At 43.3% G+C, this 27,918-nt stretch overlaps 1 protein-coding gene across 1 annotated transcript in view; it reads right to left on the bottom strand.

Annotated features, from left to right (window-relative positions):
* Positions 1 to 117: 117 nt before the first annotated feature.
* Positions 118 to 27,918, bottom strand: part of WWTR1 (WW domain containing transcription regulator 1) — a 51,849-nt gene continuing 24,048 nt past the window's right edge. Inside the window, exons 2-6 of the mRNA XM_054074376.1 lie at positions 26,434 to 26,570; positions 11,244 to 11,443; positions 5,649 to 5,782; positions 4,737 to 4,849; positions 118 to 3,652 (exon numbers count right to left, since the gene is read on the bottom strand). Coding sequence (XP_053930351.1) covers positions 3,468 to 3,652; positions 4,737 to 4,849; positions 5,649 to 5,782; positions 11,244 to 11,443; positions 26,434 to 26,570 — 769 coding nt within the window. The 3' untranslated portion in view covers positions 118 to 3,467. The remainder of the gene's footprint in view (positions 3,653 to 4,736; positions 4,850 to 5,648; positions 5,783 to 11,243; positions 11,444 to 26,433; positions 26,571 to 27,918) is intronic.

The following is a 27,918-nucleotide window of genomic DNA, read 5'->3' as shown; positions in this document are numbered from 1 at the left end:
AGGAATAAAAAACCCAGAATCAAACCCTGGATACAACAGTTTGATCCGATTGCTTTTGATACATACAATCTGTTGCAAGGTACTCGAAATTAAAAACAAAATGCTCACACACGTCATATATCAAAAAGAAAAAGAAGTAAATAAAAAAGTTAAAGTACTAGCACGTACATGGATGTAGCATATTAGGAAACAGGTTTATTTGAACACCTATATTTTTCTGTATCTAAAAGCCATTGAAATCCTCCTCTTCCCCCCCACAAAAGTTGTCAAAAAGCCAAACCCAACCCCTCCCCAAGTTACATCCCAGCAGTATTACCAGAATACAAACTGTTATTAACATCATCCCACTATTCCCGTATCACCAAGACTTATGTACGCCGCCCTCGGTGATGGGCAACAGCAACACCATCCAGCTGGCGCCTTTATTGTACTTGTACTACAAGCAGACAATGTACATTTAGCAAAAGTAACTGCTCAAAAACTGAAACAGTACAGTGAAATATCATCACAATAAATTTAGTGTCATAAGAACGACGTATGCTTTGAAAACTTAAGAAGTTCTGCCTGTTTAAAGCCAGAAACTTTAAAAAAAGAGAGAACTTTAAGAAATAGATTTTGTGGTTGCTGCACTCCATCTGATATGCCCTCTCCGTAACAAAAATGAGCAGCTTAAAGAATCACTTTCAACTTCACCATGACTTGGTTCATGACCAGGTAAAGATCTGACCGAAGAGTTTGGCAGTTGTTTGACACTGGAAGAGCTGTTTCACATTAGCACCCTCCTGTTCCAAATCTGCTGCTGGTTTATTACTCAAGTAATATGGAAACACAGTTACTGGGTTTTTTTACCTCTTTTAAGGTCTTTGAACCAAGACTCTTAACCACCTGAAACATTGATGGAAGAGGAATCAAGTTTGTAGCTTCACAATTCTCATAAGCATCTTGTGTGACATTCCTAGAACACCGCCTCTGTTGCCCTGGTAAGGATGGCCTTCAGCTGATGACCATCAGTGTAGGCAAAGAGCAGTCGGCACAGCTTAGCTAATCCACGTGGACCAGCTGAGAACACGATCAGCTCTTTCATTACGACAAAAATTAAATTTACAATAGTACAGGCTTACCAGCAACTAAACAAACTGCATTTTCGAAGCAGAATCCAATGATGAGCAGTACCGATCGGGTCACCCCAGTGCTCGGCTCTGCAGCCGATGGTTCTTGCACCAGTGCTGCGGAGCTGGCCTCACCAGTTGGCATCACAACCAGATGCCAAAGAACTTCCAATTCTTATCCTAAAGAACAAAGACTTACAGCCATCTGTTTTTTCATTTAGGAAGTCCTTAAATAGGAAAGATTAATCATAATTACAGTAATATCAGTCAGCCCTGCCCGGTCCCCTGCTGGTCGAAACGAGATATCTGCTCTCTCAACAGTTAGCGCTAGCAAGAATAATTAAAAAACAACAACAACAAATAACCCCTCCAAAAGAATAAAAGAAAGACAATGCCCATTCAGCGATTAAATTCTGTGCAGACACAACTCTGCAGTCACATCTCATTTTCTATTAAACCAAACCAAAACATAAGAAGAGCTCCTTTTCCCTACGTAATAGAACGCCATGACCGCAGGTCTTTGCCTTCCATCTCTTTTTTTTTTTTTTCAATATTTTGGGGCGTGTGCTTTATTTTCCAGTATTATTTTCCATCTTCTGACACCGTGCACACCCAGTAGTTCAGCATCGACAGGGTGGTTTATTGCATTCATTTCTTCTCTTACGTTCTTTACTGAACACCGGTGATTCATTCCCGTGTATCCCTATCTGCAGCCACCCTTCCTGGCAAGGACCTACATTTGTCTTCCAAGCCTACTTCATATTCCCACCACTTCCTCTCTGACCTTTTCACCTACCTTCACCCAACCAGATGGAGAAAAGTCTTTAGTGATTGATATTCCAGTGCACCGGTACGATCTTGTTAAGTGTTATGAGACCTGGCAAACACACGTTTACACTGAGTGCTACATCTCTTCCTCTCTCTACATAGCCTGGATTAAGCTTAGAGAAAAGATTTTCTGCCTTTCATAAAAAGACAACTTTTTTTTTTTCAATATAAAAAGCTTAAACTCATAGATTATAAATAATATAATTTCAAAATATTTAAGAATTTTAGGACTTCATTTGCATTTCAAGGGAACCGCAAGCTTAATGTCCTTGACGCTTTCTCAGTCCCAAATCTCTGATAAAGAAGTATCTGTAGGATACACAATAGGTAGAAACACACAGAACACGCCCCGTGTCCTGCACACCCACTACAATCAGTGAAAGACTTAAGAACGAAGCAGCTTTACCAGACAACGTTACAATGCTGCTTCAGCATCGCCCTGATAAAGTTACCACCATTTCCATGTATACAACTACATGTATTTTGACATTGTCAGTTAAAAACATGACTGAAAACACTATAAGGAAGGGCTTTTTTTCCCACTACATGACATTAACAAGTTGTGCCATATTTTTCAGACCTGATTCGAGAAGCATGTTTTTGCATTTTTCGCCATAGATTTTATATGTATAAAAAATTGTTTGTTCATGTATTAAATTACAAAATTGTAGTGCTTAATATAACATCAAAACCTAAGGTATCTTTTAAAAAATGCTTGTTTATAATACATTGCTCTGTTTTTCAAAGGCAGCAGTCAGTACCAGGCTGGTTTATTTTGCAACAGTATTGTAGTGTAAAAACGTTGCTAAACAATTCTGGTACTTTCAGATTGGAAGTACTTATTTTCCAAAAGCTATACAGTAATATACTGAAAAAAAAAAAGAAGAAGCTTCAATAGTACTGTTTGTGCCTTTACAAATATATAATGAGAAATATCGTGGCTGGCATGGATCAGATTTAGTCTATATTCCATACAGCACAGTTTTACCAAGAATGAAGAAAAAGATTTTTAAAGCTTAAGTTGATAAAAAAAGGCTTCTGATACTATTGTCATAAACATAGTAATAAAACTGCTCTCCTGGCCCGATCGTGGGCGCGCATATCTTTTTAACCAAGTGATCTAGGAGTTAAGGGTTTTGATTCACACCGAGTTTGTGGTGGTAATCGATGCTCAGGAGATCAGTCAGGGACAGGCACAACCACCACCCACCTCCTGTCCTTCAAGTGAAATAGTTCTGCCTGGTCTGAAAAGGTAAAGGAGAGTACAAAAGTGTAAAGTAGTGTGCTTTCTCTTAAAGAAGAAGAAATATATATATGCCTATATGTATTCTTATATATGTGTATTTTATATTTCAGTTAGTGTCAATCAAACCCAGGCAGAGACTAAACTGACCATAAAGATGATGCAACGAAAGTCATTAAGGCAGTAAGTCGTTATCTCTTGAGGATTTTCAGAGGCTGTACCTCTATCTCAAGAGGAAAAAAAAATGTTGAACTACATTCGGCAACTGCCGAATCAGCATTGAACGATTACAGCCAGGTAAGGAAGGGCTCATTTTTGTTAAGTACTGATTCCACATCGTTGAGAATAGGGATCAAGTCTTCTGACTCTAGAGTCCCAAGGTCAACGTTTGTTCCTGGAAGACAGTCGAGGAAATCAGGGAAGCGTGTTTGTTGCGGATTGATGTTCATTGTTGTCTGTGCTATGGTTTCTCCTAGGAAAAGTAAAAGCGAACTTTTGAAATACCAAACTCTTCTTGTGGGTGATTTAAACAACACAACTGATATAAACACCAGACTCTCCTTTTCCCATAAGCACTTGTGAGCTTTCCTATCCTCTACAAATGTTACCTTAAAACCATATTTCCTGGCAGAACGCATATTCTCATAAGAGTTAATTTCATATCCTTGCTTTGCTTTCAGAAGCACAGAAGGCTCTTTCCAGCAGTGTTCAAAGTAATCAGCCTCTGACCTTCCACTTGGGAAGTGCAACTGTTCAAAGGTCACTACTCTGCACAGGGGGCAACGCAACGGAGTCTTATGCAAACCCTCTCTCCTGCTCTCGGCACGAGGGTCAATGCTGTCCACAGGGTGTAATGGAAAAAAATGGTTTACAACAATTTAGCCCTGCAATATTATATTACTTTTTTTCAAAAATAAACAATAACAAGCGTGAAAATCTGTACAATAAAAACCTTTCACTTTTTGCATGATTTAGAACTTCTGATCACTTCAAAAGGAAGTTTAGGTGAGGAAGTGCTGAGAATTTCACTATCTGGAAAAAAAATCTTGTTGATTTCCTAGTAATTTATTTCAGTATATTAAACATCGTGAAGACACTGATATAAAAATAAATACAGACCAAATCCTGAACTAGCTAAATGCGTTCTGTTTGAAGACAAATCCAACTCTGCCATTGTAAGAACCACTAATGAGACTGATTTCTCAGAGCTAGAAAACAGTGCTTTGTACCAAGAATGTAACCCAAGATGAGGTTTTTTTACTCCTCCTACCTTGGACTATGGTATGAAAACACAAATTAAGGCTCTAATTTACCAACTTTTACTTATTTTGTTTAATATCAGTCTATGGCAAAAAGGTAGAATCCAGACCTAAGTTAAAGCTGAGAACCTTCTAGGCATTAAGCACGTTTTTGGCATTCTCCCCCACAGTCTAAGTCTGTTCTCTTGCACAGGAAAGCGAGAGGTTACTGTTGAGTTATGCAATTACAAAACATATCTGGTTATAAGACAAAGTTATTATTATCATTATACTTTAAACTAAATCAGAGTACTCTACCTGTATCCATCTCATCCACGTTGCTGAGGAAATCCTCAGGTGTTGTTGGTATACTGTAGCATCCTAATCCCAAGCCACTGTCTGTACTCTGTTCCCTGGAATGGTACGGCCCACTATAAATCGAAACAGAAGAAAACCTCAGTAAAGATGTTCTGCCAGACATAATCCCCGATCACGGTGTTTGAAAAAAGACAGCACAGTGAGTTAGATATTAAATACTGAGTCACTAAGCTTCATTCTCAACTGTTGGCCACTGATGTGGTCCTGTTACATCAGCCCAAATGTAAAGTAACTGAAAGCTGGGGAGGGACTGTTGACAAAGGCTTGTGGTGATAGGACGAGAGGGAATGGGGATAAACTGGAGAGGGGCAGACTTAGACTGGACATAAGGAAGAATTGCTTGACCATGAGAGTGATGAGACACTGGCCCAGGTTGCCCAGGGAAGCTGTGGCTGCCCCATCCCTGGAGGGGTTCCAGGCCAGGTTGGATGTCCCTTGGTCAGCCTGAGCCAGTGAGAGGTGTCCCTGCCCATGGCAGGGGGTGGAACTGGATGATCTTTAAAGTCCCTTCCAACCCAAACTATTCTATGTACATACAACTCTAGACAAAACCAGTTCTGATTGATAGCCTAAAAACATTGAGTTTATTTATAGTTAGGTAACTACTACTTCTACCTAGAGACTTCTACATACACCCACTGTACAACTAACACCACCTGCTACCATCTGTTTGACTTGAAGATTTCTTCGTGAAGTACAGACTGAAAGATTTCAGGTCAGCCCCTCAGCCATAGCCCCTGTTCACAGCAAGTACAAACAATGAAGGTATAGGAATCTACTTTGGAGAGACAGCTTTAAACATGTAGAGAGGGCAACAGAATCAATTGCCTAACAAAGAAGACATGAACTTGCCTGTTCAAGAAAGGATCGGATCCATTATTTGCAATAGGCCTCATGTCTTGTGTCATGGCAGGTGTATTCACAGCTGTCTGAACTGGGGCCATGCTTTCCGAGTCCATGGGAAGTTGTCTGCACAGAGCAGCTTCCTGAAAAGGCGAATAAATACAAGGGAAGGGTTATTCCAACAGCTCAGAAGTACTGCGGTCTCGTCACAAATGAACACATAATATATACCCACCTTCTTACTTAGGAAATTAATCCTATACAGCGTAACTAATGACGATTTGTTGATTGTGGTGTGAAGAAAACCACACTGCAGACAGACAGGCTGCTTCAAACCCCTGTGCTGGCTTAAACACCGCAGCATCTACCGTCCGGCCGCTCCCACAGCTGGAAGCCAGGCCCGCAGTTCAGCCCTTGGGCAGATGTGTTTGAGGACTTTCTAATCAGCTTCACACTAAACCAGAGAGCGCGTCTGCCTGCTCAAACTATCCGTGCTCCTCTCGCAAGATACAGATCATGAACCCCGATTATGACATCGCTCTCAGTTTAAACCGGTGCAGAGGAGAGCGAAATCAGGTACGTACCTATGTGGGTTGCTGCTAGATGACACAGCGTGAGATATACCAAAGCAGAATACCACCTGCGACCATAAAGCACTTAACACGTCAGAAGCAAACCACTGCCTTTGACCCAAGAATCTTTAGAATGAACCCTCTGCCTAATATTTAGCACCTGCCTAATGACCTGTCACACGTAAGTTGCTTTTAGGATGACAAACGAGCAATCAGAGCCAAAGGAAATTTGTTTCAGAACTCTTCTGGAAGGACAAATTCTTGCAGCATCATCTCTGTGAGCCAACTATGACATCTAGTGGTACAAAGCTCTTCACAAAAGTTGTTTGGCTCCAGGGGGATGTTCCGAGCAAATATCATAAGACCTTAAAATAATAAAGCTGTGTCTGTTTTCTTTACCTAGTTTACTCCGTTTTCTTTTTTGTTAATGGAAGGAAATATTTCATTTAAATGCTAGCACAAAACTTTTCTCCACTGAATCAGCCATTCGTTGTTCCAAGTACAGAAAAGATTAACAGGTTTTTGAGGCTAGAATACATTTTCAACTGATTCCTTCACTGAAGAGGACTAATCTGGTCTCTTCATTAATAATGTAACAATTATCCATTGGGAATTAACATATATCGATGCCCATTAATGTAATGTTTCCTTTATAATCAAATTATTGACATATTCACTGATAAATAATCATTTACATTAGATGGTATAATTATTTAGTAAGTGTCAAGAAGAAATAGTCTGACTATTGTGAAGAGCTTATGTATATCATTACACTTGTCAAGTCATAGTTCCAGTGGTGATGTTTATAATTAAATCAGCTGGAGTCTGAAAATGTACAAACCTCAGAAAATGGACAGAGTGGCTTTTTTAACCCTACATGAAGATACTGAAAGTATGCTTTTAAACATAAGAATAACATCAGCAGCAACACAAGCAAAGCTAATACTAGAAAGACAGCAAGAAAGAAAAAAGAGAAAAGGCAGCTAGAAAGAAATACGGGAAGAGAAAGGAAGAGAAAAGAAAAGGAAGACAGATAAAATAAGTGAAGATGTACTTAACTAGGATTTTTTTTGTTCAAGTCCAATCCAGCAACGAAGCTCATGTTTTTTGTTATTTGGGCAGTGCATTTTCAAATCTCTCTGGATGCTGTTCCACAATAATAACAACGAGATCAGAATGGGGGGGAAAAAGCCTTTCCTTCCCCTAGCTTACCGACATGGGAAAGACATGTTGGATATCATTCTGGTTGCTGTCATTTCTAAAAATCAGGGGCTATTACTAAAAATAATATAACTGAGAACATCCTGTTTGAGATTCAAGTTTTTGCCTCTTTCAGAATATGCTGCAAACATTTTTTCGTTTTAAAGAACAGACGCAGGCACTGCCTTCCCCCAGAAAGACACAGATTTTTCTGTATCCTATTGCAAGGGGGGAAAAAAAAAACATTGGTAACTTCTGTGACTTACTCCTCATTTCCATGGTATTTTAATTTCTAAAAGTAGCTCAGAATAGACTATTAACAAAGTAAGAACAAGGGCTCAGAGACTACATCATAGCCCTGCCCTGTAGTGATAGGACGAGGGGCAATGGGTATAAACTGGAGAAGGGCAAATTTAGACTGGACATAAGGAAGAATTTCTTCACCATGAGAGTGATGGGACACTGGAATAGGTTGCCCAGAGCAGTGGTGGCTGCCCCATGCCTGGAGGGGTTCAAGGTCAGTTGGGATGGGGCTTGGAGCCCCTGATCCAGTGGGAGGTGTCCCTGCCCATGGCAGGGGGTGGGACTGGGTGGGCTTTGAAGTCCCTTCCAACCCAAACTATTCTATGATTCTCGGAGAAGTGTTGCTGTTCTGTGACTGTATCTTTCCGAACAAGTTGCCAGATGGTACTTGTGCACACAGAGAAGTGCGGGGACATCCTCCTCTCGTGACCCTGTCCAAAATGTCTTACTAACATCACCTCTACCTAATTCCATTTCCAAGAAGCTCTTGAGCAGCAAGCAGATTCTCCCTTTTCCTTTGGAAAGCTAACAAAAACAAATCAGAAAGAAAATTAACTCTTCCCAGAATGACAAAACTGAGTAAAGAAACATTCAAAGAGAAGCTGTCATGCTGGTTTTCTGAAATGCTGCCCTTCTCAAATGCTCTCAGTGTATAGTTTTAGAGCCTTTAGCAACTAAATGAAAAGGAAGACAAAGAAGGAAGGCAATTCCCTAAGCAGCGAGCTTCCAGAACTGCATATTCCTGCCGGCTGGGAGTGCGGTTCCCCCCGAGCAGCTGCAGCCAGGACCGGCTGTGGGGAGCCAGCAGCTGCTGCCAGGCTGAAAGGAGGTTTGCAACCCACCAAAAGAATTCCTCCCCTTTCGCTCAGACTTGCTGACCTCCTCGCAGTTGCTTGCAGCAGCGTGCACACTTACTCAGCATTTTTCCCTTGGACAGGTTACGCTAGAAAAGCAAAAGCAGCAGTGCCAGATGAGGGCAGGAGGAACTGGATGTGAACAGACTCCAGAGGGATCCATCGCATTCCTCTCAGCTGCCAGGGCTTGGGAGTGCTCAGGTTACTCGCAGGAACTTCATCAAGTTCTGTTGGAGGGATGGATTTTGCATTTTGCTCTCCTCGGGTGGGAAATACATCGTTCCCCAAGAGCCACCCCAGTTCTGGAAATGTTAGTAATGCAAAGCAATCGTGTCCTGTAGAGCTCCAACCAACACCACAGCAGCAGGGTGGTACTGGGTGCAGTAAGCTGGAGGCCTGATTAAGCACGGCACAGCTGCAGAGTGTTGTGCGTGTATTAGTTTCAAAGTAAAACACAGTCAGCAGAGCGGGGAACCAGCCCTCGTGTTAATGGCACAACTGTTTTGAAGCTTAATTTGCTCTTGTCCTGAAGCAAGAACAGAGCGAAAGAGAGTAAAAATAGCTAACCATGTTATTAACACAATGACAATTATGACTAAGCTCATACCAGATATCCCCACTCTTCCCACACCCATCTCTACTATGCTCTGAGCTCTTGATAGCAAAGGAGGAGGGAGGCAAAAGACTTGAGATAGCTGCTCAGCTGGAGACCACCGTCCTGAACGCGGTTCTGCACACACAGGCTCTCCTTACCCCTCCTGAGGGAAGGGATGCAGATTATTCAACAGACACATCCCATTTTGCGGTTTGCAGTCCTGGGGATTGAAGAGGACTGAGCTCCCTCCTGCGCCTGCCACAAACCCACAGGAGCTGGGATTCCTCTGGCTCCGGTGTTCACTGCGCGCACAACAGGCACCTGCATGCGAGCTCCTTGTCTCAGCTCCCTTGGCGATAGATGAAGATAGAGGGCAGGACTGTGCTGTTCAGACACAACGCCTGCTGACACTATCCCACTGAAACCCCCCGAAATGAAGGCTACCTGAAACTGAATGTGGGCACGAGAAACTGGTACCTGTACAACTCCAGGTCTGAAAACATAAAAGTCAAATTCACCCCTGATATGAGCAGGTAAAAAAATTCAGAGGCTCGAGTGGATTCTTATCCGCCTTTCTCCCCTGCTCGGCTGCAGCACCGAGCACTTTCTCAGCTTCCAGCATGTCGGTACATGCACCACAGACGATGGGGATAATCACATGCAAAGACAGCCAAGTGTTGCTGCAGGAGCTATAAAAACATGTAATTTTAACGCTTTTGTCCCCTCTCCCAAACGTAGCTAGATGGTACTGTACTGTTTCACAATGTACTAATGAATTTTTGTTAATTGGTTTTGTTCAGCTCTGGCCCAGGCTGCCCAGGGAGGTGGTACAGTCTGCATCCCTGGAGATCCTCAGAAGCCAACTGGTCCTGGGCAGCTGGCACTGGGTGCCTCTGCTTGAGCAGGGCTGGAGATGACGACCTCCAGAGGTCCCTGCCAGCCTCACCCCATCTGCGAGTCTGTAAAAGCTATCATTTTTAAAGGTACTGAGAACTGTAACTGCAGCATTTACAAGGCAACCAATAATTTATTCTTGATAAAATTCACTTTGTTCACACTTTCCTGAAGGAAACAGGTTGTTGACTTTCTCTAAGGAAGCTGATTAATATGTCATGCAACACACAACATCACCGGTGGTGTTGTCTGTACCTGAAAAAACACTACTGTTAACACTTTATCTTTCCTTAAGGCAGTGTAAACTAAGTTACGTATGTATTTTGTACAAGACGAGTCACTATATAGAGCTGAAATATAAGAAATAGAAAAACCAGAACATCCACAAAGAACCACCTCTGGAACGTCTTCAAATCGGAGCTATAGCAATGGCTATAAACTGGAAAGGGGCAGATCTGGACTAGACATAAGGAGGAATTTCTTCACCATGAGAGTGGGGAGGCACTGGAACAAGGTTTCCCAGGGAAGCGGTGGCTGCCCCATCCCTGGAGGGGTTCCAGGCCAGGTTGGATGGGCCTTGGGCAGCCTGAGCCAGAGGAATGTCCCTGCCCATGTCAAGGGGTGGAAATGGATGATCTTTAAGGTCCCTTCTAATTCAAACTATTCTGTGATTCTATCCATGTAAGATGTGACTGTGATTTTATTTTAATTCAAAGGCAAATGACAGGCAAAAGATCATGAAATGAACTTTTGATCAATGAAAGGCAAAAGAATGAAAGGCAAAAGATCAGTCAAGAACAACTGCATATGTTCTGCCTTTATCTACAGTGAAGCATGAACAAGGTCTACTATGAAAACCAAGTTAAACTGAGAATTAATCACTGACAGTTGTTCTAGATCTATAAAAAGATGCAGAACAGAATTTGTTCCTTACACTACTGTTACAACTGGTAAGAAGGACGCTAGGTCTGTAACTCCTGACAGATGGCCATTTTGCATTCTGTCCAAAGCTAATTTAGAGCAAAAATTGAAATGTTCCATTTCTATTAGTTTTTTGGTTACCCTTACCTAAAACAATGGTTAATCTTGATAAAACGTAACAGAGCTACTAACTGTACCTGGTAACAATTTGGATGCATTGAACTAAAGGCTCTAGAACAAAATAAATGAGTATCCTTGGCATTACCTGCCGCAGTAGCTCCTCCTGACGCATCCTAATTCGCTCCCTCTCCATCTGGATTCTCTGGAGCCTCAGTTTCTGCTGCTGCTGTTGCTGCGCAGTCAGGGCGCCGGGCAAGTTCAACAGCCCTGCCTGTGGAGTCTGGGGAGGGCGACTTTGCTGCGACATGGCAGGGCTGGCTGCGATTTGGTGCTGGTGGTTCATGACTGTGGGAAAGAAAATACATTCTGGTTGGTTAAGTAGAATTGTACCTTAAGACAACAAAGAGCCTAGGATACATGTTGCTGGTGTACAGTATAGAGTTATTAGAATTACTGTATTTCAAATGACTCAGATAACCACTCCATCTGGCGAGATCTGCACTAGGAATTGCTTAGTAAGTGATTTTTAATTTTCACAGGAGTATAAAACACGAATACATAAAACACGGCAAGTATTTATAGTCATCCTGGTATGTTCAAATATTTGCCTCATGATATGCAGCAAACAACATGCAAGGGTTTTTAATTGAAAACTCCTCTACAAATGTGTGCCTATAATAGAAAATCACAGAACCATGGAACCATCTGGCTCTCTGCCAGATCAGGTACTGTCTTGTCTTTCTGCAGCCGGAGTAAGGCAGGTACACAGGCATCAGGGCACTGTAAATTCTGCCCTGCTTCATTTGAAAGAAATATTTACACGTGCTCGTATCAGATCTGGATCAAACTTTTCCTTCTGGGTGATCCAGCATCACGCAGTAAGGACTATGGAACCATCTGAGAGTGCAGCAGAACGGTATTTTAGCTTCAGTGGCAAATCCATCTTAAGAAATAAACCAAGTTAAAAGCAGCCCTGCAGTAATATAACCTTTCCACGGATTCAGTGTATGTGTGGTCCACAAACAGCTGTATCCACACAAGTGACATCATGCTTCCACACGAAACCAGAGCGTTGCCGTTTATCACCTCTTCTGCACCCAGCTGCTTTGTTCCTGCCCACACGCCTTTACTGAGCCGGCAAAAGCATTTCTGTGGCCACACAGCAAACTAAAAATTGCCTGAGGATAAAAAGAAGATATTTTCCAGCTAGATCAGTTCCCAGCAAAAGTAATTGGGTAGCCACGGAAGTGCTTATGTGCAACCAATGTAGGAGTCCAGGTGGGAAAAATAAGCTGGTTGCTGGAAAAACAGCAGCCCAAAGCCAGCACTGATCAGTAACTTTTTGGTGGTTAAAAACCCAGAGGGGTTAGCAAGCTGCAGTGTTGAGAGGGGAAAGGCAGGAATCAGAGTTGGGAGGGGAAATCAAGCTACTTTCATAATAGGAAAACAACATATGGAACCACATTTTTAAGATGTAGTTCACCTAGCCTTATTCACATTAAAATAAATAACATTATAAGTACAATTATATAAGATACGTCAGTGTAAATCTCGTGTTAAACTGCCAGGACCATAAGCTCTTAGGCAGGAATTTTACTCTTCTTGTATGCATAAGCCTGTGCTTAAATTTCTGGCATGTCCATGGCTGAGTGAATAGAACAACCATGCTAAGAATCCAGGCTGGCTGAAGGATTATCACAATATAGTGAGTTCTCCACAAGAAAATTGCTTTCATCTAAGCCGCACACGCAGATGATAGAAACAGGCAAAGTTAAGATGAATAGTCTGTGTGGTGTGTCTAGGGCTAGGGGGTGAATTGTAGTACTATTTGTCATGGCTATTTGTTGTCTTTGCTATAGCAAATACTCCCTCCTTTTTCATCAGCAGATCTGTAACCATATTGTATCACAGCTGAAATTATACATGCAAGAAGACCAAAACCAGACAATATGAAAATGCTGAGGAATCCCTTGAGCTATGGTCTCCTGTAACCCTCCAAGTTGTTTCTTCTCATGGGGACAGACAGAATATTTTGGTCTAATGAACTCTAGATCTTGGAGTAAATTATTTTTCCTTTCAAGCCATACTATATCCATTGTTACATAGCATCAAGGAACTACAGGAGACTTGGTACAAGTACACATTGCTACACCTTGACATGCAGAGTAGAGAAATTCAATCACACTGAATCCCCTACAAGCCAAGAACGCCTGAAGTATCCTCTGAGTTTGATAAAGCGATAGCTATGGCAAAGTTGCACAAGTTTCGTGCAGGAGATGCACAGAAGACCAAGGCTCAGCCAGCGCCACCACCTGCATTCATAGAATCATAGAATCATGGAATGGTTTGGGTTGGAAGGGACCTTAAAGCCCATCTAGGTCCACCCCTTGTCATGGGCAGGGACACCTCCCACTGGACCAGGCTGCTCCAAGCCCCATCCAACCTTGAACCCCTCCAGGGATGGGGCAGCCACCACTGCTCTGGGCAACCTGGGCCAGGGCCTCCCCGCTCTCATCATGAAGAAATTGGCTCTGCTCGTCTTTCAGCCAGTGCCTTCCTCCTCACAGGTCTGTAGGTCTAAATCTCTGCACAAAGGTCCACAGAAAAAGAAGACCTGTTCAAAACTCCCACTAACTGGAACGACTTGTAAAGAACCATTGGTTTAGGTCATAGAGACAAACTTACTGAAGGCCATTTGAACCCACTGAACACCACTTTGTTCTCCAGCGTACATCACTGCAAGAAAAACTGGGATTCAGGTAACTCTTCATTCGGTTTGAATACGACTCGGCTGCTTTCGGAGCAGTCCAAACAGACAAACATGACCTACAGAGGAATCTATAGGTGTGCTTTCAAACGAGTACAGAGAATTTTGTCAAAGTATCTGGATAGAGTATGTTTATGATAAAGTCTAACTTAAAACTGAACGCTACATTGATACGGTGATAAAACAGTTTTTCTTGTTTTAATATCATTCCAAACCAGCTAATAAATACACAGAAGCTAAGGCCCAGGTTTTGACCCTACCACCTGCATAACAGCATCATTCCAATTGAATTATTCTTGAGTGCAATCATGATAACGTCCCATAAGCACATCTAGGATGCACGTGGTGTACTTCTGTGAAGTTAAATCTAGGTTCTGGGTGTGTGCATCCACACACTCAATGCCCATTAAGTTAATGCAACCTCGCTCAAACCAAATATTAATTGGAAATAAAAATAGTATAAATCACACGGCTGCTAGGCGATTCTTTTTTTGTATCTATCGTAGAAAACAAACTGAAACAAAAAACTGGGGCATCCTGCAGCACTTCCCACAACAACTGCTGCATTCAGCTGCTCTAAAAATATATCCTAAGGGTCAAAATGCCACATGTACAGCAATAAAACAGCCGACCCTGGGAACCAGCTGAAGAGTAATTAAATCCTGGCAGATTTGCAAGTACTCAGGCATTGGTTCCACTCAAAGGCACTGAAGTTATTACGAGCAAGCCTTCAGTTAATGTGTGAAGTTTTAGGGCTTTTCTACCTCAGCAGTTCACAGGTGATGGCACGTGGAGGGTGTTCTCTGCAGAGCAGCCTGGCCAAACGGTCCTCCAGACCTCTGAAACGCCCACCGCCTTCCCAGGGGCTACTGCAGCCGGGGCCGTAGGAAACACAGCGGATCATCTCCCGTTTGAAACACTCCCACGGGATAAGCCACGAGGCCAAAGACAGGCTGTGCACAGAAGATGAAGTGCTTGCTCCTTTCTCCCTCAGGCAACAGCAACCCTACAGCCACTGCCATTTTCCTCACACAGTTCTTGGCCCACGTCAGGTGATTTGGGCACTGAAAAACTCCATACAGTTTGTGCACTAGCAAATATTCACAGGCAGCAGATAAATCCTTCATATGTGCCATCTTTCCCTGCTTGCTCACTCGTCATCCTTGTTCCCGTGCAGGAAACTCGTTGCCCTCACATGGATAGAAACCCTTGAGCTTGAATCACAGAGTCACAGAATCACTTGGTTGGAAAAGAACCTTGAGATCATCGAGTACCACATCCCTGAGCACTTCATCTACCTGTCTTTTGAACAGCTGCAGGGATGGAGGCTCCACCGCCTCCCTGGGCAGCCTCTGCCAGGGCCCCAAAATCCTTTCAGTGAAGACATTGCTCCCAATGTCCAATCTGAATGATGCAACTTGAGGTTGTATATAAACACGCACTCCTGCTCACTTGCCTGTGACTGGGGCATCACAGTAAGCAATGTGTTCTCCAGGGCAAGAGAGGGGTGTAGAACGTACTCCCGAGGAGAAGCACAAGGGATTAGTTCAAAGAGCCACTGCCTGCAGAAGAGCACCACTGCTGCAGCCGTGATGGACAGTAGATACGATGGAAACAAAACCAAAAATACAAAGATCTCACTTTTATAACAGAACTGACTCCAGAAGATCAAGAGGAGAAATTGGTGGAAAGATTTTATCATCTCATGGGCGAAAGTGTTCAAAACTGAATGGGACAGCGTTACTGGGAATAATCCCCAGGGGTAACTTAGATGTAGGTACACTACAGAGACAGTGACTTCTGGGTCATCTTACACACGCCAAGAGTCACTGATTCAAGACAAGAAACGCTTATAGAAAGCATGACTGTGGCTCTCAGGAAAACAATATAATTGATAGCAAAATGTCTTCAAGTACCTGGGAAAATCTAAGTGAAACATCCAGGAAAATGAACGAAACAGTAGCAGCTGCACAAGCATCCTGGGTCCAGTGGAAGGAGCTGTGAATTAAGAGATGGGCTGACCAAGAACAAAGCTTGGTAAAGGAAGAGATGAAAATTCCCCAATTATACGCAACGCAAAAGGCTGAGGAACAGAATCACTTTAAAGTTTTTGGAGCCAGAGCTACCTTTGGGCATCTCACAGCGCTGTGCAAATGCAGCGGTTGTTGGTATCAGCCATTTTCAGTGCATAAGTCCACAATTGCACAAGCACATCCAGTGCTTCTGATACGGATCAATCCAAAGGCACCATGTGGGCTCCTGATTTACCCAAGACAACAGCTCTTCCTGTTCATGGTGCTAAGAATAGCATCGAGCACTGATATCCTCCACATAAGCCAGGAGTGGATTGCAGTGAATTTTCAAAGTATTCACTAAATGGTTCGTTCAGAGTGCAAATTAGTTTTATTATTATTTAATCAGATCAGTACTCACTGCATCAAAGAAGCATGGATTAGTCCCGTGCTACACCCAGGGCCAGCCTGGGTCCAGAGGCAGCTTTGTCACCTGTAGGTGGTGCAAAGCCCACACTAACAAATCCTTCTGTCTTTGAAATGTGCTTTCAGAATCAGGTGCTCTGAAGAGCGTAGCAAAGGTGCCAGTGGGTCATCCAACATGACTTCACCAGAGGCATTCGATCCCCAAGTCTGGGGGAACCCAGGACGGCAGCACAGAGGCACCCACTTCATTTTGTGGAAGTGTAATAGCATCAGCTTTGAGAGGAACATCATCAGACCCGGCCTGGCTCTTCATACAGTTTCAAAGTTGGGATTCTCTGCATAATGCTCTCAGGATAAAGAAAGATGACAATACTACCGTAATGCAGGGAAGCTTATACGGAAAAGTGCAGCTTCCTACATCAAAAGCTATTATATCCGAGAAACTCTGACCTGAGAGAACCACAAGACCTAAAGAAACATCCACACCAAAGAACACAAAGAAAGTCTACCAATGGTAAGTGATCTTCCCATGTTTCCTGGCAGCTGGAACACCAAAGGAAACATGGTGACGTCCCACACAGAGCCAGAGGCACAGACAGGCACTGGTGGTACTCAGGGGGAACCCATACACTCATAATTCTCCTAAATGAACTATCAGCCCAGAAAACTTGCAGTTTGGCAAAGCTGTTACACCTACTGAATGATGCTTCACCAACAATAATGCAGTGGTGCTGCACAAGCTGCAACCAAAAGCATTTGCGATTGGAGTTCTGACAGATGGGCAAAGGGGACTTCTTGGTGAACTGAACAGTTCCTCTACGAAGAGACTCGGATACAAGGCAGAAATCTGCACACGCCGTACAGTGTGTGTGAGCACACAAAGAAAATCCAGTGATTCGGGGCTTAATGGGCACAGACGGTGCAGCAGAGCGCAAACCCGCAGTACCTCCATCCCCAGCCCACGCCAAGCGCTGTGCCCCCCGCCAGCAACACCCTGCAGCAGGAGCAGGGAGAGAACTGGAAGAGCAAAAGCGAGAGGTGCTCGTGGGCTGAGATACAGACAGTTTAAGAAGCGAGGCAAAGCTGTACACACAAGGCAAAATAAAGAATTCATTGACGACTGCCCAGCGGTAGGCAGGTGGGCAGCCGCTGGCTGGAAAGCACGTACTCTGTGCGTGCAAGAGCTGCTCGGGAAAACAAATGCTGTAACCATGAATGTCTCCCCTTCCTCCTCATTTCCTTGACCTTTTATTGCTGAGCATGGCACCATGTGGTATGGAATATCCCCTCGGGTCATTCAGATCAGCTGTCTCAGCAGTGTCACCTCCCAGCATCCTTGCAGCATGGAGGGAAACAGTGGGAGAAACCAGAAAGGCTCAACGCTCTGCGAGTTCTGCACAGACAATAGCCAAAACACTGGTTTCTTATCAGCACTGGTGTAGTCACAAATCCAAAACACGGCCCCACAGGGCTGCTATGAAATCACCTCTGTCCCAGCCAAGCCCAGAACAACCACAGCATGAGCGCACAGTTTCTGCGAGGTCAAAGGTAACTAAGGAAAATCAACTGGTCTTCAGGAAGCGCGTATTCACCCTTGGAGCAGACAGACTCGGGACAGCCTGGACTTCAGTTCCCTTGGGGAAAAACAAATTTATTTTCCAAACTGAAATAAGCCTCTTCAACAAACAGCCATTACACAATTTTCCAGCTCACATGAAAGCAAGTAAAAAACTGGAGCTAAGTTCCAAACCTGGACTACGTGGCCACAGTTTCACTGCAGTCCATGGAATTACAGCTATTTAATACACACGTAATTTCCTTTTTCCAGTTGGATGAAAAATGAAAAAAAAAACCCCAACCCAATCTTTTATTGCTTTTGTTTGCTTTAATATTAACGATATTCTAGTGAGTTAGGTTTTCATAGAATCATGAAACGGGTTGGATTGGAAGGGACCTTAAAGATCATCTAATTCCAACTCCCTGCCATGGGCAGGGACACCTCCCACTGGATCAGGGGCTCCAAGCCCCATCCAACCTGGCCTGGAACCCCTCCAGGGATGGGACAGCCACCACTGCTCTGGGCACCCTGGGCCAGGGCCTCCCCACCCTCAGCGTGAAGAATTTCTTCCTAATGTCTAAATTAAATCTTTTCCCTTCCAATTTAAAGCAAATCCCCTCATCCTGTCACTCCAGGCCCTTGTGAAAAGCCCCTCCCCAGCTTTCCTGGAGCCCCTTTCAGCTCTGGAAGCTGCTCTAAGGTTTCCTCAGAACCTTCTCTTCTCCAGGTGGAACAACCACAACTCTCTCAGCCTCACAGCAGAGGTGCTCCAGCCCTCAGATCATCTCCGTGGCCTCCTCTGGACACGTTCCAACAGTTTCAAGTTCTTTTTATTTTGGGGATTCCACAATTGGACACAGGACTCCATGTAGAGTCTCACAAGAGCAGAGTAGAGGGGGAGAATACCTTCCTCGACCTCTTTTCTAACATTTTATAAGACCTTTCTGCTGATGCCTTTGCTGGGTATAAACTAAGCAAGAATTATTCTGTGGGCAAGAGACTCTGCAAGCTGCAGAAGCCAAAACATGCAAGTGTAAATTGTTTCTGACGTATGCGCTGAACTGATTGTACCGACTTTTATTATTTTAGTGTCAGAAGTGTCTGGATGCAGCTGTGATCTTTTTCTCTGCGCCGTTTATAGGCAGCCCAGAGCCCAATTCATATGAGCTGGCTCGCGTCAGGTGTCAGCAACACAGCCTGATGAAAAACAAATGTCTGTAGAGGTTAAAGAATTAGAAAAAAAAAAAAAAGAGTGAACCCAGCCATATTACAGTTTTGACTTAGTCACGACATTGCAGAGAAGAAAAGACTAGGCTCCCCTCCTTCTCTCTCTCTGCTTCTGCCAACAAAGAACTGCTTGTTTCACTTATTTCCCAGAAACAGCATTAGCCTTCCAACAAGGTCAGCAAAAAATGCTGCTTTTCAGTTCTGGCGCATTTTGTTCCAAAAATCTGTAAAGTATTAAACCAAAAAGTTGTACTATCCCAGTGCACAGAGACTCCTTTATTCAGATTTCTGGGCTGAAAATAGCTATACAGAAATTTCTCAACAGTTTCAACTGTTAAGTTCTTATGATGTTCAATTTAACCTATCTCTCCTCCCTTCAACGATTCAAGCTTGCAAAAGACCCCAGAGGAACAACCTGCAGGTGCAGCACCAAAGCTATGATTCAACCGTAAGTTATTTAAAAGATGAGAGATTTACTCAGAATGCATTTTTAACAATAAATCGGTAACAACATATTACAGAGGGTGCTGCTTGACTGGAGAGGCAGCTCTAATGCTAATGACCAAATTGCTGATGATCACTATTATTTAAAATACTGATTAAATTATTATTACTTCTGTTTCGTGCAATCTCCAGCTTTTTCATTTCAGTCACTTTGAAGCTTTGAAAAAACCACCCCGCTCTCGCGCTGGCACATGTTTGGACTGCTGACCTTGAAAGGAAATGCTTCCACCAACAGGAACTTCTTTGTGTTCAAATTAAAAACGACTACATTTTGAAATGACACCCATCTCTCCTTTGAACACGTCAACCTCTACGATCTCACATTTACAGGTCGGTTGCTGGTTTAAAGGTGAGTGTCTTTGAGATACCTGGATTTAATCTGCCCGATACTCAAGTTCATTCCTATTAGTCTTCAGAACTGTCCTAAAAACTGTCCTTAAGACATAAATTAATTACTCAATTTGAAATCTGCCCAATAAATTACTTCTTAGAGGTTTTATTTACAAATAGCACCCCCCTTCTTTTCCAGGGCTGTGTCACAAAACTGATTCTCACAGAACATGTAAGTCCTCTACAACACTTTCAGCTCACCTATATGTATTATTTCACTACCCAGAAGCAAGTGCCAAAATTATTCACACTGACCACAACCGAACTGTGTCCGCTTCTTTCAGGATATCCAGTAATTAAAAATGACCTGGAACAGGAAGCCTTTCCACTGTGCAGGTGGTGCGAGGGCATGGGCTACGCTGAGAGAAAAACACATCCCTCTCAGAGTTACGTATTTGTAGCCAAATTTCCAGCCAAGGCAAACCAACCCCTGAAAAATCCAGACCATTTCATGGGTACTGGTTATCACTGGAACACATCCCACCCGTTCTGAATCACAGCAGGAGCTCCTGCGTTCTTATCTCCAGAGACTCATTTCGACACAGTAACCAAAACTGCAATTTATCATCCTCAAACAATAGTCGCTACACCTCTTTTATCATAGCAGGATATGGAAACTTTGGTTCATGTGTTTATTGCTCTTAGACAGGATTATTGCATTGTTTTATTGGTTGGATTTCCTGGTTGATTAAAAAAAAAAATGAAAGCAGAAGCCAAGTGCCATAACCCCTAGTTGTATCCAGACCCAATTAAATTACCATTAGCAACGCAGCTGAAAGCTGAACTTTTATAGATTCACAGATGAATTTCTATAGCACAAACAGCTGTCAGCGTAAGAAGCTCCCCATGGTAAACTGCGCTGTGTAATACATGATGCCTTTCACCTTAGAGAACCAATGTATTTAACAGTTAAATCTATCCTGCTCGTTCCTCTTGGGTGATGCCTGCTGGTGGATTTTGAGAAAGGTAAGGAGCTCTCTCTTCCTCAGTTGGGAAAAACAATAAAAACCAAATAGTTCTTCCCCTGGAACATGACAAAATAAGTTCATGTGGTTGAACTCCCAGGATCAACGTGTACACTGACCCTAAAAACATGAACACTGGGCATTCCACTGTTTTGTGGCTGAACTGCTAGGTGGATAAAACTGAGGTAAGTACAACCAGCTCCTACTACAAATGCGCTATGTTGGTTTATTCTTCTTATACTCTATATTTACACATGATCTGACCAGGTGAAAGTGCAGGTAAAAGTATGACCAAAAGCAGATGTAGCACCCTCCCTTCTGACTCCGCTAGAAACTGTTGTTAAGTGCGTATTACGCATTCCGAGACTCCACCACCTCGGGCTGACGACACCCATTTTCTTTCTGGTGCCACTCTCCTGCCTGATGAAAGCGCGAGAACTGCACCGGGACCCTCTAAACCACCACAGAGGTGTTCGAGACCTGGTTGCACACAGGCCCAAGCACTTGGTCAGAGCTCAGCTGACTCCACTGGAGCAGGAGGTTGGGTTAGAGACTTCCCATGGCCCTTTCTCACCTGAATTATTCCGTGATGGATACAGCCTTAAATTTTGCAAAGCCTCAACTACGTGTGGAAACTCATCTAGCATCTTTCCTGAACACAGAACAGGCATCGTTACCTTTGCAAGCCCATATAACATCCTTCTAGCAGCTGTCTCGCCATTCCGTACCTCTGAGCTCACAGTTTCTTATAAAACCCCTCTGAGGATGCCACTAGCAGAAAACCAGCAGCACAGAGACAAATTAAAACAATCTACTCCACATAAAGACAGAGTTCAGGAAAGCTGGAAACCCCAGGAATCACAGAATCACAGAATCACAAGGTTGGAAAGGACCCATTGGATCATCGAGTCCAACCATTCCTAACACTCCCTAAAACATGTCCCTCAGCACTTCATCAAATCGTACAATCATAGAATGGTTTGAGTTGGAAGGGACCTTAAAGCCCATCCAGTCCCACCCCTGCCATGGGCAGGGACACCTCCCACTGGACCAGGGGCTCCAAGCCCCATCCAACCTGGCCTGGAACCCCTCCAGGGATGGGGCAGCCACCACTGCTCTGGGCAACCTGGGCCAGGGCCTCCCCATCCTCACAGTCACCTCTTCCCTGACAGCAAGCTCACACAACTGCAGCTTTTAAAAGCCTTTCCACCCATCAATCCCAGTCTGAGGAGTCACACAAGTTCTCTTGTGTAGCAGAACCAGAGAATGCAAAGTGGTGGAACCAGGTATGCGTTTCCGTTACTGCTGATGCCGGACTGTCCACAGGGAAGAGAGGCAAAGGCGGCAGAGGTAGCCAGGCGCTAGGGAGCACCAGGGACATCCAACCTGGCTGGTTACGGTCTGTTTAGTGAGACCAAACACACACTTTAACCATAGTCTCCAGTTAAAAGAAATTGAAAGCCCCTGTCCGTGCCCAAATAAACTCAAAGGTATTTTACAAAGTGGCAGAGTGCCCCGAATCCTCAAACCACCAAACTCTGGGCATGGCTTAGCACACGGCTTAGTCACTCACCCAAGACCCGGAATAACTGCCTCGCAGGCTGCAACTGGTCTTTGCTCTAAGGCCTAAATTCTACAATCAACTGTACCGCAACATATGCCCCTTTGCCCAAGGGTGTTTCAGAGGCGTTCTGAAACACAGTTAAGGAACTCACACACAAAAATTCCAGTTAATTTATATAGAAAACATTAATACTGTCTGAGGGTTACTCTTAAACTTGAAAAAACATTTAAATGAAGACCAGATTGTGCGCACCAACTGGATGAAGAGTACAATCACAAAAGAAACCTCTTTATAACAGTTTGAAGGAAGCAGGATGAAAGTAACAATGGTTTTGAGAGTTGCATAATGTAAAGTAGAGAAACACTACAAAGTAAGCAGCATTTAACTCAAAATTGTTGTAAAAGAAACTTTTATCAGGATCTAATTGCATAGAATCATAGAATGATTTGGGTTGGAAGGGACCTTAAAGCCCATCCAGTTCCACCCCTGCCATGGGCAGGGACACCTCCCACTGGATCAGGGGCTCCAAGCCCCATCCAACCTGGCCTGGAACCCCTCCAGGGATGGGGCAGCCACCACTGCTCTGGGCAAAAGATTAGCAAATATAGCTAAAAGACTCCTGTTAATGTTGTCCTTTCCTTAGTATACCCATCTACAAACTTGTCTTAGAAGAACAACAAAGGTAAAACATTTAGAAGAAACAGTCTGAACAAGTCTGAAGATACGCTAACCTGCAACAACACGCTTCTACTCTCTGGGACAAATTTCTCTTTTCATTCATGAAACTTCACTGAATTCAGTGGTGGTGTGAAAATAAGGGTACAACCCTGCCTAGCATGGGTTATTTTTCCCTCAATTTAACAAGGTGCATCAAAAGAAGAAATACCTTCAGATGCCTTTGTTACAGAGCATTTAAAAAGTAATGCTTTGTTAGTGAGAAAACTAAGTTATACTGAAACTAGTATGTGTGGCTCATACACAGACAACAAAACACCACAGTAAGGAAAAGGGTAGAAAAATACAGCGTATTTTTTCAGGCACGTCTACTAACTGCAGTCAACTCGCACTGTATGCTTCTCTGTGTCTCAAGCATAGGATGATTTGATATCACGTAGTCGCGCTGTGCTTTTGACAGAATGTTTTTAAGTACCTTTGCACGCTTCTCAGCAAATATTGCGGAAAGGAGTTTATAGAGCAAAGCTACAAGCTGTACAGAACAGACCATATTTTCCGTCTCTTGTGATGAAGCAAAGCAAGGAAAACACATGTGTTAGTAATTGAAAGTGCAGACCAGTATGCAGACCTGGAATACTTAAATCCTGTTCTTTTAAGTGGCACATCTTCAAAAGAAAAACTTCTTTTAATTCCTACAGTACCAAAAACACTAAAGCAAAAGGCAGACACATAGACTTCATTCGTTAAAATGTTACAGAATTATGGCCAGAAGTGTGGCTTAACTTGGGATCCAGTTTCCATTTCTCCTCTGATGTCTGTAAGATGTTGGCACGGTATCTTCTGGCTTTGAGGTCTGACTGCCAGACCAACAAATTGCTCACTTTAGAGTCTGAGCAGACCCAGGAAAGCAGGTTTAGCAGTAACACTGTTAGCATCACAAAAGAGTAGAAAGGCCCTTCCTTTTGGCCAAGGTCATGTCAAAACAGAGACATTCTACTTTAGTACCGGGAACTGCACTCACGCATATTTAAACTGTCACACTTGGTGCATTCAAACAGGTGAAATGGAAAACCAGGGGCTGTGACACTGAGTTTATTAGTGCAGTGCTCAGCTGTGCACGCAGATTTGTTTGCACCCAGTGTCACAGCAAGCCTTTCAAAAGCCACCAGAATGAGAAAACGTTCACCAAAATATAGAATCACATAATATTTTGGGTTGGAAGGGACCTTAAAGCCCATCCAGTCCCACCCCCTGCCATGGGCAGGGACACCTCCCAGTGGCTCAGGCTGCCCAAGGCCCATCCAACCTGGCCTGGAACCCCTCCAGGGATGGGGCAGCCACAGCTTCCCTGGGAAACCTGCTCCGGGGCCTCACCGCTCTCATCACGAAGAAATTCCTCCTTATGTCCAGTCTAAATCTGCCCCTCTCCAGCTTTCTTGTATCCCCTTCAGGTACTGGAAGTGACAAAATATACTGACAAAATATTTTCTTGATTAAATAAATAGGAACACTGGAAATTTTTACATACTACTTCTTTACTTTCTTGTTTTCTGATGTTTAGGAAACGCGGTCACTGATGCACTAAGTACACACTGAAACCACTAAGCTAAGCACTGTCCTAAATACTTATCAAAAAAGTGGAACCTTATCTATAAACATGAAGGTTACTGAATGAAATACAGTCTGTATTTGATGTGACAGATTTTGAGGTCTGTGGAAATGACCCTGCTGGACACGCAAAGCCCCTTCATGAAGAAACTCTTAATTAGGTGTATGCTTTTATTTCTAATCTTTTGTATCCTGAGAAAGACCCTCCTCTCAAATTCAGTATAGGAATATTTTAGTACAGGATTTGGCTTTGACTCACTTCCACTCACAAGCTCGGCGAAAAAGCTTGCTGTCAGCGATCTGATTTATGGTTCCTCCTCTGTTTTTAATTAGAGAGACTGTAACAGATGTCAACATAAGCTGAGGAGTTGGTATGAACAAAAAACCCCAGTGTCCTATTCTTACCTCTTGGCCATTTCTGAACTGCTATAAACAGCCTGACCTCAGCGCAGCTGTGGTTTGACGTAGCAAGTGCAGAGCAATTGTCCATTTTCCCATGTAGCCTGCCACACTGCAGCACACCCTAACCTGCTGCATTTTGAGTTTCTTCTTCAGATATCTGCTCTCACGATACAACTGGCTACATCACACAACATAACCAACAGCTTCTACTAAAAGGAGGTTGTAGACTGGTGGGAGCCGGCCTCTCCTACCAAGTGACAGGTGATGGGACAAAGGGAATGGCCTCAAGCTGCATCAGGGGAGGTTCAGATTGGACGCGAGGAAAAAATTTTTCATCAAAAGGGTCATCGGGCACTGGCAGAGGCTGCTCACGGAGGTGGTGGAGTCACCATCCCTGGAGGGGTTTAAAAGATGGGTGGATGAGGTACTTAAGGATATGGTTTAGTGGCAGATAGGTATGGTTGGACTCGATGACCTCAGAGGTCTTTTCCAACCTGGTGATTCTACGGTTCTATTCAAGCAGGACAGTTGTTGAGAGAAAGGCAGAAGAATGAACTGAAGTTACCTCAGGGGACAGCCTAGGTGTTTATTATAACATTAAGACAAAAGCAAATGTCTATTGCATTTCTGCTGGTGGTGACCACTGGCAGCCAAGTGTTTACCACTTTCTTGGTCTGTGAAAAGATGGCTGTGATGAACCACGCTGCAAATGAAAAATCGTAAAATTACAAGACCAGCTCGTCAAAACAATCTGGTCTGTGTTTTTATGACTACCTATTTGACATAGTTTTGTGATCTTGAGCCTGTAAGTTGACCTCTCTGATCCACATTTTCTTGCACGGCAGAAAAGTTAAAGCTGCAGAAGTGAAACACCAGGGATTATTTGTAATTCTCAACTATATGTGAAAAGGTGTTCTTCAATTTACATATTTTCTTTAAAATTTTCAGTTTCCACAGCTTTATTTTCACATTTTACATCAAAAATTTTTCAAAAAGGCTCTAAAATAAAACGCATGAGATGTTAGAGCTTCACCTCAAGCGGTACAAATTCAACTGCCGCCAACTCTACAGAGGGAAAAATAAGGAAACAAAGTGGAGAACATACTGTCAGGCCTGACAGCAGAATCAGAGCTACATTTGTAGAGGCAAAAATTACTCTGGTAAGCAAAGCAATTAAAGAAGCTGCCCTCCCTCTTGTGTATTCTCACCACAGAGATGACACCCGGTAGGTACTCACCGAGATTTGGCTGAGACATAGCCATGGACCTCTGGGGCACTGGTGTGGAAGTAGCTGCAGGGTGGTGGCTCATGTGATTCAGCAGCGGGTTCATAGTCTTTCGAGGATCTTGCCATGTTGTAATCTTTTCTATGTGACTGAGAAAGAAAAGATAAAACACAAGCTTAACACAAACTATCCAAGTATATTATATACATGGTTAGGCATAATGTCATTAAACTCCTATTTGTTTTTCTTACCCCACTTTTTTCTACCCTTCTCATCTCACTCTGATCCATTTGAAATGATCTATCACAGAATCATAGGATAGTTTGAGTTGGAAGGGACCTAAAGATCATCCAGTTCCAACCCCCTGCAACAGGCAGGAACATCTAGTCCTTTATTTTTTCTTTTGACGTACAGACCCTGCTTTCTAACTTTTTACACACTACTGTTGAATAATTACTTTCACTTGAACAATTGTTGAATTCTATTATGATATTGCCCGCCAGGGTCTAAGAGGCATTTGGACAATGCCCTTCAAATCAAGCTTTAATGTTGGGTCAGCCCCGAAGCGGTCGTGCAGTCAGATCGGATAATCGTTGTTTGCCTCTTCCAACTGAAATTTCTGTTCTATTCTATTCGGTAGCCCAAAGACAGCCAGTGTTGACTTAAAAACACTTGCATTTTGTTCCTCCACCACCTTCCTGATGAGTAAGGGGACTGTCACAGACTCAGCAAAGAGCTCGGCTTTTCTAGCCTTCAACAGGCAACTTAGAATCACAGAATCGTAGGATGCTTTGGGTTGGAAGGGACCTTTACAGGTCACGTAGTCTATGAGAGGTTCTGAAATACCATGTTCAGGGATGTATTCAAGAAGGGCCTTTATCTGCTGGGGAAAATGGAATCAAGAAACCTGCCCAAGAAACTCAGATTACCAGGAACTGGTACAAAACCGAAGCTTGCAAACCACCCCAGCGCACACCGGCTCTTGCAGTGCTTCTTCCTTGTTACCTTCTTTTTTTGCATTCAATGTTTAGTTACATGTAAATTCCGAAAGGTATTTGGTTTTAACTGAAAATATGCTATAGCTAAATATCTCAACGCTTTTATTACTTCATGCAAAATGCAGCTTAAAAAAAGTGAGGAAAAAAAAATCTGTTATTCTTTGCAAAACAGGTCGGGAAGTAGTGAAAGCAGACATTGATCAAACTACGGAATTTCTCATTCAGGCCTTGATCCTGAAATGCTGAATTCACCAGGAGTTTTGCTACAGGTGCCAATAGAAAGCAGATCTTACCCTTTAATTTTGCACAGATTCACAGCATTGCAGATATTTAGGAGAGAGCACAGCAGCAGGAACGCTTGGTTGCAGCTGGCAGTCTATTACAGTAACTATGAATGATTTTGTCTTGCACATTTAATACTGGATCATTTGGTTTACTTTATTGATACTGTAAGAAAAATTAAATCGTGTAGGGTTTAGGTAAGACAAATCATTAAAAT

This window comes from Cuculus canorus, chromosome 9 (genome assembly GCF_017976375.1).
Source record: "Cuculus canorus isolate bCucCan1 chromosome 9, bCucCan1.pri, whole genome shotgun sequence".
Classification (NCBI taxonomy): domain Eukaryota; kingdom Metazoa; phylum Chordata; class Aves; order Cuculiformes; family Cuculidae; genus Cuculus; species Cuculus canorus.
This window is presented reverse-complemented; position numbering and strand designations above follow the sequence as displayed.